General features: G+C 32.3%; 1 protein-coding gene across 1 annotated transcript in view; it reads right to left on the minus strand.

Annotated features, from left to right (window-relative positions):
• Nucleotides 1–11,441, minus strand: part of LOC129222235 (neuropeptide Y receptor type 5-like) — a 115,496-nt gene extending 104,055 nt beyond the window's left edge. Inside the window, exon 1 of the mRNA XM_054856715.1 lies at nucleotides 9,858–11,441. Within this exon, the coding sequence (XP_054712690.1) occupies nucleotides 9,858–10,237 (380 nt within the window). The 5' untranslated portion in view covers nucleotides 10,238–11,441. The remainder of the gene's footprint in view (nucleotides 1–9,857) is intronic.
• Between the last annotated feature and the right edge of the window lie 3,292 nt (nucleotides 11,442–14,733).

Consider the following 14,733-nt stretch of genomic DNA (forward strand, 5'->3'; position numbering starts at 1 on the left):
GTTAATGGTATTGATGGAAGAATCTGAGATCGCCAAGGTGCTGAATATGCATATAAGTTTCATACATATGTGTATTATAGTATAAAAATTAATATCAATGAAGATAATTACTCACTACAACAAAGACGCAAAAAAAAAAAAAAATCCTACAAATGTTTTTGTGTTATATTTTAAAATAGCATGATAAATTATTAGAATTGGAATAAACTGAGTAATTTATCGTGTGAGAGAAAAGCCTGGAATAAATTAAGAGTTTAACTGCTGTGTGCAAGTAATAGGCTTTAACTGATATTTTTGAGCTATAAAAAGATAAAAGCTTTAATCATGGGTGAACTATCGGACAAATTTTTTTAAGGTGTCCATTACTAGGACATAAAACAACTTCTAAACTAAAAAATTTTCACTTGACTAAAATAAAATTTAATTTTCAGTTTTTTCAGAAACTGTTAGTCTCATTAGGGTCTTCAGAACCCTTTTATATATATCTAGAAACTATTCCGAAAACAGCTGAAATGTTGCATAAATTATAGCAGATCCAAATAGCGACTTTAGATTGGTGAATGCCAAACTCTCGGATAAAATGAGATTCTGCCATTTCTTTTATATCATGAAATGGAGAATTTTATGTTAAAATTAATTGAACCAAGTAACATTTAATCGTTTATGGTGGTGAGCAGCGTTGCCCTCCTCCACCTCTCCCAAGTTAAATGGCGTAATTTGGCACTAACATTTTATCAACATTTCTGTTTTCTTATTTTTTATTTATTTTGTCAGAAAAGTGCTATGACATGCACCCAAAAATTAAATACTTTAAAGTGAAAATAAATATTTTTTAAAATAAATTACCCCCCCCCCCCCATTTTGATGGCGCACTTGCGCAAAAATCTTCAGTAAAACAGCGCTTGCCCCTAACATTTTTACTGCTTTTTTTCAGTTTTGTTATATATATTTATTAATCTATTTTATTTATTTTTAATTATTTTATTAAAAAAGTATGAAATGACATAGACTCCCAAAATAAAAAAAAATATACCCTCCCCCTCCGTGTATATACCTGGCGGTATGGTTTTGCCCCCCCCCCCCCCCCCGCACTGTTCAAATTGATCGAATATTGCTCGAAATCTCATTGTTTTTTCATCGAAAACTAATCTTAAATTCATCGCGCCGAACTGCACTGCTCGTTTTCTCATCGTTTTAGTTTCCAGAACTCATCTGATATCGATGATCGGCCCCCATTCTGCCGATGAGACATTTCGGAGCAATTCCCGATGAGAATTCATCGGCCACCGATGATCGGCCGATCAAAATCTGATCGGGTTTCGATGAATGGCCTTTCAGTGGCCGATGACGTTATGCTGCTTGGGTAGTTTTGTTTCAAATTCTCGGTAGAATTGACCTATATTAACCATGTACATTGTAAATCAACAAATTCAACCATAAATTACTCTTTATATTTAGTTTCAAATAACAAGAATTGTAAATACCGTCGTGACTGTTACGCTAGTCACGAAGGAATGATTCTAGCTACTTCCCGAGTAGCATCAACTCATCGGCCGTTCATCGGAATCCGATCAAACTTTGATCGGCCGATGATCGAATTCCGATGAGTTTTCATCGGAAATTGCTCCAATATGTCTCATCGGCAATAGTAGAATCCGATCATCGGAATCCGACGAATTTCGCTCCCTTATGCCGATGAGATTTGGAGCAATATACGAACAGGTGCTATTCCGAGGCGATGAATTTTTGATGAAAATACGATGAGATTTGGAGCAATATACGAGCAGTGCTGTTCCGAATCGATGAATTTTGGATGAAAATACGATGAGATTTGAAGCAATATACGAGCAGTGCTGTTCCTAGGCGATGAATTTTGGATGAAAATACGATGAGAAGAAGTAACAACCGCGATATAGGGACAAGCAGGAGGAAAAAAAAATTAACAGTGTGAAGGGGGTCCGCCATCTTGAAAAATTTCAGGAGGGGTATTTTCGGTTGACGTCATTTAGAGCAATTATTTAATACATTTTAATAACTTGTTTATTTAATTTCTAATTTCTTACTTCTGATGAACGTGAATCATGAGTTCAATCTAAGTCGATTTAGCCGGGAATCGAACCCTGGGCCTCTGGTAAACGAGATTCATATGCTAACCACTAGACAAGTAATGTTCTTTCCAAGGAGGAAAGTAATGTCTTAAATGGAAAATCATTTGTAGCGCCATCTATCGGGGGGCAAGGCCATGACAGATTGATGAACGGAAAGTGAGAATTTTATTCAGTGAATATACTTGTGGCGCCAGCTAGTGAAGAGTCGGAGTCGATCATTTTGCCCTCAAACCGAGTCGGAGTCGGTAATTTTGGGAGTCAAAGTGAACGGAGTGGAATTGTTTTGGAGATAGAGAGAAATCATTCAAGAATGGGAGTCTCATTTTGTTCGCAATTCCAGTGAGGTAATCGGGGTTGGAATCGTGGAGAAAGTTGAATTGATTTTGCAGCAAATCGGAGAAAACCCTTCCAAAATCCAGGAGTCGGATTCGGAGTCAGTCAGTCATTTTTCCTCCGATTCTCAACCCTGAATGTTGATTCGTATAGCCTTACGTTTGATCAATAGTCGGATTATTCGAATAATAAAACTTATCCTTTTTCAGCAGTTGGGAGATTTCCAAAAATTTTAGATAGGGAAAATTTTTATCGGAAAATTTAAACGACCTACTTTTTCCGATGAAATGTAACTCGGCAAATTTTCATCAGAAAATATGATCGTTACGATCTCTTTCTCCGATGAAATTTCACTCGGAAAATTTTCATCGGAAAATTTGATCGTTACGATCTCTTTTTCCGATGAAATGCAGCTCGGCAAATTTTCATCGGAAAATTTGATCGTAAGGATATAGTTTTCTGATAAAAAACAGCTCATCGAAAAGCGTTCTCGAATTCTGATCGCAACGATATCAGCATGCATTACGCGATGAGTTTAGGAGGAGTCGTTGATCGGCCGAGCAAAATCCGATGAGTTGATGCTACTTGGGTTTACCCTATTGTTCTGAGACACATTATGCTGTATTTCAAACAAGTGTGCAAGACATATTTATTTTTGGGTTACTTCATACAATGATAAAAATTTAAAGTAAATAAAAACAGTTTTTGCAATACCCAAATAATTTAAGCATTATGTGAAAATTTATTAAGAAAAATTTTTTTGCATTGCAAAATGTGCTCTTTTATCAATTTAGTTTTGAAACAGTGACTGGAGCAAATTTATAGAAAAAAATGGTTACAAAGTTAAATTATGATGTAGATATATAATGCGTGGTGAAAATGGGTGCTCATTATTGAAATTTTTGAAGTTGGTGCCTATTTTAAGACGCCCCCTTAAAAACAATTAAATAACAGCTTTATGTTGAGCATATTGTTCTTTAAATTGACATATTTCACGTGTCTTTAGTGTAACTAGACTTTGAATGCGGAAGAATGTTCCGTTTCTTTCCTTTTTTCCTAGCTGTACAAAGAAATGCTGTGTTATCCCCGTTAGATATTTTTTAATACACGAGTCTTATTTTCTGTTTGCTACATCCGTCATTTTTATTAGAAATGTAACACCGTGTGGTAGAAACATCCGTTGTACTTGATGATTGAATTTCGGGTGGATGTTTTTTTTTTCTCTTAGATAGTATAGAAATATCTTACAGAAATTCAATACGTTTGTATTAGCTAGGTGCTCTGTGCCGAAACGTTCTTCAGAATAGAGCTCTTGATCACATGAGATAGTCCCGACATAATTTCAAACTGAAGCAAAGTACGATCAGTAAAAATAATTAAATTGAATTTTTTATTGCTTTTACTTTTTTTAAATAGTTTATTTATTTATTTGAACAATCTTACACACAATGATTTTACTTGACTTATTACAGTTAAATGCTCTGCCTGGAATATTATATTACACAGTCATTGCGTACAACAGTCATCAAGTTTAGTAGATGAGAAAATTATAACATTTTATGGGCAGAGTTGTAGCTCACATTCATTTAGCTAATTAAGCGCTATGAATTACTGTATGAGTTGACAGGAAAGTGACGCGTAATCATGAAATGCCTTTGTACTCAAAAACAATGATTATCGTTGCGAATTCAATATGGCATACGTCATTTATCTGGATTGTAAAGGTATTACCGTTTGGTGTTGCCCGTTTCATGGCGTCATATTGGCCAGTTCTGAATTTGATTACTCTAGCAGTGTGAATACATTCACCGTTTAATGCAATTCTTGCAAAAATAAGCAATATTTTACATTTGAAACTATTTTATGGCAAACTATCAATACCTAGACGTTTTCACCTTACATGGCACAGATTAAAGATTCATCCATTCAAACCAAATAAGATCGAGAATAATATCCATTAGAGTTCTTCTGGCAGAGATTTAAAAAAAAATGTTGTTGAAGTACAAATATTTCATTGTCAATGACAAAAGAACAGAAGACGATAAAAATACTACTATATCAGCGTTTGTCATCTGTTACCTGCTAAAGCATAACTTTTCCACGCTGGGACATGAAAGGGGAAAGGGAGCTGGGGGGGGGGATCTCAGTAACGAAAACTTGCAAATTTTGCTGAAAATGGAAAATTTGGTGGTCAGTGAGAAACCGAAAAATATTATTTGGTTTTGCCTAAAGTTTCAGAACGTTGCTTAATTACCGTTAAACAACAATCACACACTGTGAATGGTATCTTGCAAAAAGATACGTAGCGAAAATTTGGGAATTTTGCTCTAAACATTAAGTTTGGGGATCCGTGTGAAACATGAAGACATTATTTAATTTTTCTGACATTGTTCACATCATGTTTACATAGCATTCCACACTAAGGCGTATTTAAAAAAACGTTTTTTGCTCCATTCGTTTGTATATGTTAATATAAAAGCAATAATGCTGGTAAATGTGGATATTCACTGGTTAATATTGACATCCACATACCCAAGGCATCGGAAAAAGACAGAATATATCCGATAAATCACCGGTGAAAGTCAACATTCTCGAATTTTGATCTTTCATTGATATATGTACATACCATGCTTGGATATTAGCTCACTATAACATTATTTTGCAAATCTAAAGATTGCTAAAACTTCTTTAATTGTTGCAGCTATAATTCTTTGAAAATTTCGTTAATGAGCTGTTAACCAACGAAACAAATTCAAACACACCTGACATCAAGTAAACTAAGTAGCTGAAGTGGGCAACAATTAGTCACTCTTGAAGATTAATGAATAACTTACACGTCGGAGAACAGTTTTCGTTATTCGAAGGCTTCTCTTAAGTGATTAATTATTAGGTCATAAAAGCAGTTTTAAAGTTTTAGCGAATTCCGAATAAATAAATATTAAATGGCGGAACTATCATAAAGCAGTCTAAACACTTTATTAAAGACATTATCTTTTAAAGGCTAATTCTTACTAATGTTAAAAATATATTTCGACACGTAATTTTTCTTAGGACTAAAATATAGAAAGGACATTTTTTAATTAGAATAAAAAATGGGAACATAGAAAAATAATCTAAATCCACAATGGTACATACATCTTATTATACTTTGCAGATTCATTTTAAATAAATACCCTCTTGGTAAAATCTAATTTTTAATATGTAACTTTTCATTTAGAATAGGATATTCGTTAAATAAACGTTAGAAAAATACACGAAACAGACGCAGAAATTGTTTTGACAAAAACACAATTCGTGTGTCCTTAGAAGTGATTTCTAGTGCAAGAAATTTTGACGTACGCCTATTTATATTGTCAAATTAAAACATTAAAATGCGCGTGGATAAATTTGACATAAGTGTTTTAATTAAGTACTGTAATTATGCTTTTTATGATACGTTGCACCTTTTTTCGTGCATGTAACAATTCTCTAAATGAATTTTATGTTGAATGCACTTTTTTCCCTCTATTTTTGAGACCGTCAAACATGTTAGTGCTGATATCTGCTTGGGAAATGAAACTATTTTCATTGACAAATATTTGATATTAAAAACGTATTCACGCTGTAAAATGTTCATGCATAGAAATAAAGTCCGCGTCAAAGTATATTCGAAAGAAACTTCTTCACAAAGAAACAATTATGCTTTTCTCTCGCATATGCATTATTTTATTTGTGGAATGGACGTATGAATTTTTGAATGAATAACTTCATCATTTTATTTCTGAAACATTCAAAGTGACGTTTTTTATCGTGTTAAATCAAATTCTCTTCATACTTCAAAAGAAACAGTGAATACCAAGTTTTAGCATTTCTTTTTTTAATATTTTTTCATTTATTCATGAATTTTCTTTTTATCTGCAAATATTTTTTTCTTAGCGAAGTAGCAGTAATAGTTAGTTATTTCAATGCATAAAATGTTGCGCTTATAATTTTGATTTTCGCTGTGCGAATAGGGTTAAAATTTCATTAAGAATTTCTGCTTTAATTACTGTTTATGTATTTTTCTTACCCTTAGAGGAATTCGAATGAAAAGGTACTCATTGAGTATTCAGTACGAAAAACATATATATGATTTTAGATAGCTAGTGAACTTAAAGTTAAATGCGCGGGACACCGCGATGAACTCCAAATTGTTTTTGGAGGTCATAGATAAATGACGTCACGATTTATGGGAGAGGGGGCTTCACGAAATCGTAACAACTAGAGAAAACGGGGAGGGGGGTAACAAAAAGTCTGACACCACACATATTTTTCATAAAAATATGCTCATTACAAAGCGTGACATGTGACAAAGTGTAAGGTGAAGTGTGACATTTCGTGATAAAATATAAGATATAGATCAATTGTGTTAAAAAACAGTGTGACACATTTTTTTGCTCCGCTCCTTAACGAGTTCAAAAAAACCTGAACAAAAAGAAGAAAGAAAAATCTTTTCCTGTAATTAGTAATGCATATTAACTAAGGTGATTACTATTACTAAATACTGTTTGAATAGTTATTTTGCATAGCCTTTAGAAGAAAATTAAAAATATTTAAACTGCAATATCTTCAGGGGAATGTTCGTTTATTTTTCTTTCTTTTTTTTTACAATGAACTCCATATGTATTATGTAATTATAGAAAAGACATTTAATTCCTAAAAGTAACAAAAAAGGTTTCCCAAAGTTAATTGTATTACGTAGAATTATAAATTATAATGTATTAGGGTAGAGGAAATCGGTAATATGTTCTTTTTGCTACACAAAAAAGATTTCCATCCGAATGAGCTGTAATAATTAAAAATGATAGAGTCATTGGTTCAAGTTCATATTTTTCTGAATTCGGTACTTAAATCCCTTGTAAAAGTGTATCATTAATGAGCGAAAATTTGAGTCCTTGAGAGTAATTTATTAGAAAAGAGTAAACAAAAAGACAGCCATTTGTTATGTTTTGTTTCAAGGCATATTTACTATTAATCAAACGACAAATCTTAAACGAACCGTATTTCTACTTTTTAAAGAGGCCTATACGTATTGTACTCAGCAAAAATGCACACAAGATTAAACAAAGCGTGCTATTGTAAACATATTTGAGCAAGTTTGCATAACGTTTGTTAAACTGGTTCTGCATTACGCTGCACCAATTTTGAAACAAAATTGCAGTGATAATTGCATAAGAAATACTTTTATTTACATAGACATAAAAGAATAAACCTAAGTTTAACTTTTATGCAAGAGATAAAAATAACTATTAACGTACGGATGACATTATAAATAGATCGCATAAAAATAAAACATTAGCCAAAAGTTTAAAAAAAGTTTTTGTTTATATTCTGCCTTATTTCATTCTTTATGATTAGTTTTCCTGTATACGCAAGTTTACTAAATTATAAATTGAATGAATTTTAGTCCATATAATTTTTTTGAAAAGCAACGCCAGTAAGTCATGTTTTCATAAAGTGGTTTGTTATTGTCGGACAAACTCTTTGACATTTAAGAAGTGCTTCTCACCATGGACGGAAAGAAGGGGAAATTCATGGGGGATCATGCCCCCCTTTAAAATTCCGACACTATTATGCATGTACATTATGGACAAACAATCTTTCTTTACTAATAATAAAGCTGAAAGTCTCTCTGTCTGGATGTCTGGATCTCTGTGACGCGCATAACGCCTAGACCGTTCGGCCGATTTTCATGAAATTTGGCACAAAATTAGTTTGTAGCATGAGAGTGTGCACTTCGAAGCAACTTTTCGAAAATTCGATTTTGTTCTTTAACTATTCCAATTTTGAGAACATTTTCCCGAGCAAAATTATCATAAGATGGACGAGTAAATTACCAAGTTATCACAACGAGGAACCATAACATGGAAAAGCCAATTGGCGAGAAACTCATTATACATTATTTGTAAGTATACAGGCGAACCAAAAGACATTTAAATTTTGTACTACGAGCAGAGCCGTGCGGGTACCATTAGTTAATGAATAAAGTATAAGTAATCTTTTTAATTCAGTTTAAAAAAAAATGAAGTAAACATTTGAAACAATTTTTCCAATGCCTATGGAATATTATAAACTAATTGGCCCCATTAGGTGCATTTCTCCTGACCAATTTGGCTCTATTTATTTACACCCTAGCAGTTTCAGCAATTGTTATGCATCCAAACCCGTAGGCGAAAGAGAGGGAGGTCATTTCTCAGCAAGATACCACCAAATTGATAGTCTGTATCCATCCCTTCTTCACACATTCAACTACTGATCAACATTGAGAATAAAACTCTGTGATACATTATTAAAGCAGGATTTGTTTTCTTAATTCCTTATACAACATGATGTTTAAAAAATTGATGAAAGTCCTTTTGTTTTATGAGGGGAGTCAGATCTATGTATACGCGTGGAGTTAAATTGCTAAAATGCATGTACATTTTTCTCAAAAGTTTTAATAACAGAAACTTACAATTTTCACAGTATTTTCAAGAGACATTTAAGAGTCTACTGAAGTGTAATTTTACGGTTTTATTGGGTTTATTTTCCATAATTTATTAAATTTTAACCAGTAGTCACTTTTTAAGTGGAAAAAACCGTTTGACAATATAAACAGCTGTTTAGGAAAAAGCGTGAGTCCAAAAGTTCAAAATTTGCATCAGTATTGCTATAAACATGCAAATAAAATGTGGTACAAACTTCAAAGTAACGTGTAAAGTAGTTTTCTATAAAAAGGAACATATGTGTGTAAAATCAACGTTATGAGAAAATTGCGCTTGAAAGTAAAATTGTGCGTATATTCTTACTTTCCTGTCTCATGTCATTTAATACATTCCTGTCTCATAAATATTTAAATTGAGTTTCTTTTTAAATTTACATAGAAACACGAATTTGGCGACGGGTTTTTGATTTAAACATTTTGAATACATAAAAACTGATTTTTTTTTTTTTTTTTTTTTTTGAGATTTGAAAGTACCAACTCTCCTTAATGCATTTTGAACACATATACATAATCAACCTATATAAGTATTTTGACAGAAAGTTCAAAAACTGGAAAACCATATCCAGTGTCGGGTTTGCACACTTGGGGGCCCACCGCAATGCGTTTTTGGTACCCCCTTTATCTACCGCAGCACTATATGAAAAATTATTTATTTTATGTATTTTTTGTATCCCTTTGGGAGCTCTATGGTCGAGGGGGCCACTCATAATTGCGACAGGAAAAAACTAGATGGTTTTACTGGGTGTCTCGTACATAAAATGATGCATCTTAAATTCAATTCTTAACCATATTTCAAATGTTCAGAGCACTCTCCTTAAATTCTGTTTCTGAATTTCGATACATTCTATAAATAAAGCAGTGTATAAAATAACTGTCTTATACAATTTATTTAAGTTTAAAAAAAAAAGTCTTACCTATCTAAGCCAATTGCTGTAAGTGTGTAGACGCTTGCCACAACGGACACATGTTGCATGAACTGGACGAAAGGGCAGAATATCGGGTGAAAGATCCATCGTCCGAGCATGAAATCAGTGTACGTGAAGGGTATAGAAAATAGTGCCATGCAAACATCAGAAACGGCCAAATTGATGAGAAATGTCCTTAATTCTCGTGAGGATCGCTTTCCTAGAAGCAGGACCACGATGACTGTTGCGTTGCCGCCTAGGGCCATCAGCGCAGTCAAAGAGTACAGTGTGATGAGAAATATTTGCATCTGAGGCCCCAGGGCTTCCAAAGATTCAAGAATGTCATTGATAGAATAAGTCACGTTCGAAAAGTTTTGAGCTTCATCCATATTTGTTCTGAATCAGTTGTTTGTCTTTCACGAAAAATACTTTATTCCGCAAGTGTGTCGTCGCGTGTTAGGAAAATATTGCGTAGAGTCATTTAATGCTTTGAACTACTAAGGTGCTTTTCATAAATTAAAACTTATTTATTTTATGCACTGTATGAAACTGACCGTGATAAATGTTTTTAAATTGAAGTATGCTGCTTTTAAGAGGTTTTTAAAAACATAGTTCTTCAGGCATTTAGTATTCATCAATAACAAATTTTCTCTAATTTAGTTATGTTCAACGTACAATTTTTGAAAGATTGACGTTTCAAAAGCATTTCACTAACGAAATAGTCTGAAAAAAATTGTCAGTCGAAAAATGTAACTTTCAGCGATATTTTGATAGTATTTTAATTTTGGATAAATGTTTGCTTTTTATCACTTAATCGGATCTAATACTAGTTACTTTCTATAGAGTACTTTTGCAAGTATCTCTAAACCGAAATACATATAGAAATATTTCGCCGTCTAATGTTATCTCCTTTTTTCTCCGCTAGCGAATATTATTCAGAAATTATCTACATTAAAAGATTTACCTAAAATATTTATCTTAAAATACTTTTTACAGTTCAGCAAGTCATCGAATTCAACGCGATAATTAACTTAATAATAACTTTAACATGAAAATGAAATGTAATATTTTTTGCAACTTACTGACATCGTGTAATTTAATAGCAACTTCAAAAAAACAAAAGCTTCTTATTCTCATTATTGTCAATTGTTAATTAAAAAAGCATAATTTGTACGCATAAATTACCAACCTTATATGTTTGTACAAATAAATCAAGTTAAGTGCTATAAAATTTTACAGTAAAAATCTAGAGTAGTTACTTTCGAAAAATTTTAAGGAAATATTCATAAAAATATCAGGTTCATGATAAATGTTAGCATTAATCTTACTTTTATGAAACATTATTCAGTATCCACCTGATCCAAATTCTGTCAAAAAAAGATTTAATTCTCACTAAAGCGAACGAATAATAAATTAAACTTCGCGCGCAATTTAGAACTTTCTTAAAATGATATTCCATTTCGAAGAAATACAAAAAACTTCAAATGGCATTAAAAATGGCAATACAGCGAAAAATGTCCGAATTTTTCCAAGAGGAAACAATGAAGAACTATAAACATTTAACTTCAGCAGAAGTTTCATGTCTGCGAACAAAGCGAAGTTTCGAACAGAAATGCCGAAGAACGGCGAGAGGCGATCCTGAAATTCCCTCTGTGCTCATTTTGCGCATGCCCAGTCTTTCATCCTCTCTCCGCTCTGGAGCCAGCATAACTTTTGCAGTATCTTTTCCAATAAAGCAATAATTCCCTTGGATCATAAAGCGAATGTTTCTTTGCCTACGCTTTGAATTATTCTAATTGTCTTGGTGAAAGGGAAAATAAATATCAGTGTAAATAAATATCAAGCAGTTTTTTGCTGAGTAGTTTTACTGTTTGATCTTGCTGTTTATGTCCCCACCCCCCAAGTATTGCACTGTACAACATATTTTTAAAAGTTTTATCATACATTTCATTTGAGTAATAATTTTAATATACAAAGTTAGCAAATATTTTTTTTAAAAAAAATCGAAAATTACAACCAAATTCACAGCGATTTGTCCTTTGAATGATTCGGAATTGAAAATTATTACTTTTAAAATGAAACAGAAAAATGATAAAAGTAGAAAAATGGGAAATTTCATACTCGCACATCGAGAAAATTATCGGGAGTAATATCGGCTAAAGTTGTAGTCACGTTTTCATTTTTAGCACATTAGGGCCTTTCCACGGAAAACGGTCATTTTGTCCGCACGTGACGTCTTATATATTCATCAAAAATAATATTTTAAAGTATAAATGAGCAAATGTTTTTAGCTTAGCAAATTACAAGCTTATGTGTGATTTCTTAAGCAAAACATTTCGTCATCAACCTATAAAATTATTATTTCTGAAAGAAGTATATGAACCGACATGTGCGGGACAAAGAGATGACGTTTTCATGAAATGGCCCATTATTTAAGGCTAAAAGTTAAACTTTTCCTACCCAATGAGGAGTTTATTGCCGTGGGAAGGTAGTATCAGTTTTTTTTTCCCATTTTTATCACCTACTGCACTTCTTATAAAATGTACTTATTTGGTTTCCACTGAAAATAATGCACGAAAAAATGCGCATTTCCCCAGCTCAGTCATTCCAGCCGACGACTGGCTGTGTATTTTATGTATTTCTGCTTTAGCCGTGGCAATATGGTGGTAACTTACTGAAAATTTTCCTAATTATTAGTATGAAATCATTCTTTAAGTATCTCAAAATCACATATCTGCGGATGCTGCTGTTTACCTTCCCACAGCAGCTTACTTGTGCGAGTTGCTAGCAAAAATAGTTTTTAATATATTTTTAATTGTTATTTTCTTAAGTGAAATTTACCTTACCCTGTCAAGTGTAAGACCCACTTTTGGATATCAAGTTCAGACTTCTCAATTTTAGCAAAATGTCATTTAAATTATGTTATTGAAATACTTTGAACATATACTTCACTTTCCTACAAATTAGTTTCAAACAGAAAAGTGGACCATTTCAAAAAACATTGGATACTTTGTCCTGCATGAGACAGCTCAATCTTTTATTTTACAAGTAATTTTGAAAACTTTTAAAGAGCAAAAATATTTTACCAAAGTCACACATAAATTTGTATTTTCGTCATAAAGTTTTGTTGATTTCACGTTTTGAAAAGAAATACAAAGCTGATGTGTGCAAGAAAAAATATCTTCTATTGATTACAATGGCCCAAACTATATTACCTTTGATAGAGCAATCACGAATTCTTTTTGTTTTTACTTTACCTTCGAATGACGTCTGTCCTTTGATTTTATTTTTCCATGTTTATAACGGAGGCATCCATGTGCCTCGGAATCAAAGTATTTACATACGACTTTCTCGACTTTACTCAATCCTTTTTACCCGAAAATAGTATCCAGCACATGACATACAACATCCAGCCCTTCATACTCATTTAAATTTTGACGTCTTGAATTTAAATTATGGTTGCGATAGAAGCCATTTGTAGAAACAAGAAACTCTACGAGTTGGGTCCTATCACAACTCGTGATTGCGAAAAAATGTAATTTGAATTCAAGAAGTCAAAATTCAAACTAATTTTTTCTTCCTCTCTTGATTGTAATTTTTGCTCATTATTTGTTACTGATAGTTATTTCAAATTAATTTCAATAGATCTCACAAGATGTCTTTTTCCTCATGCAGATTTGTGTATGTCTACACATACACCTTTTGCGTTTTGTTTTAATCTTGTCCCTTGTTGGTGACATGTTGGTACTAAAATGAATAAAACTTCAGTATCCAGTGCTTCCACAGAATGGCATGGTAACAAAATGAATATGAACACAACAAATAAAACCTAAAATAAATTCTTAGTGTGTAAAAAATGAGTTGCGGTAGTACTGGGAAAAACAGCCAAAACAAATTTAAAACAAGCTCAGTAAAATTGTTAAAACATAAAACCACAACAGAAACGTTGGTCGGATTTCCCCCCATACAATTTCCAGTTATGTTTACTATCTGTATTTCTTGTTATGGCGGGTAAATAAATTATTCTAAAGGATATATAAAATAAATAAAGGCTTCGGTAAGCTGACCGAAATTTATTATTTGTGCTGATATATTAATTATTCTTTACGTGGAGCTACATACGTAATGCAACTCTTCAGTTGCCGTAAATAAAGTTACTTCATTGTTTTAATTTAATCTCATAGATACTTTTTAATTCATAGATACTTTTTAATTAAGGTAACCATTTCTTTTTCTTTTCTTTTTTTTTTGGCAAACCGTTGATTAGAATGTAAATTTTAAGATGGTTCTTCAAAAATAGAATGCAAACATAATCCTGTGTAAGTGATAGAACATTTTTTCAGTGGAACGACTTTGAATGTAAGCAAACAGTTGCTTTCACGCTTATTTTTAATGGACAGCTTGAATGGAAAAATATCTGAAATATTAAGTTAATATTTAACGTGTATTAAAATTTTAAAATATGCTCATAAAAATAACGTTTATAACATTTGTAAGAGGCATTCATAGAAAATAAGTGTAAAGCAGCTGTAGTCGGCCTTTTATGAGCTCGATTGTTAATTTCTGTTTAGTATATTTCAACAGTCACTGCAACAACAAAAGCATTGTAAAACTAAATTTTTTACTGTCCAAACTTTATTCAAGTTCATTGTTAAAGGAATAAAAATACCTTTACTCAAAAAAATCAACGTACATTGAATAGGAGTAAACTCTCCAATAATCGACACCAGACATTCATTGTTCCGTCATGTAAGAATCCAGGGGTCAGCCATTTTATTATTATTAATTTTTTAATGTAAAATCTTATAGGAATGCTATGCAAAACTTATAACGCATCCGTATACTTACAAAATCAATTGTTACAATTTACAAAATATTTCTACAT

Source organism: Uloborus diversus, chromosome 5 (genome assembly GCF_026930045.1).
Source record: "Uloborus diversus isolate 005 chromosome 5, Udiv.v.3.1, whole genome shotgun sequence".
NCBI lineage: Eukaryota > Metazoa > Arthropoda > Arachnida > Araneae > Uloboridae > Uloborus > Uloborus diversus.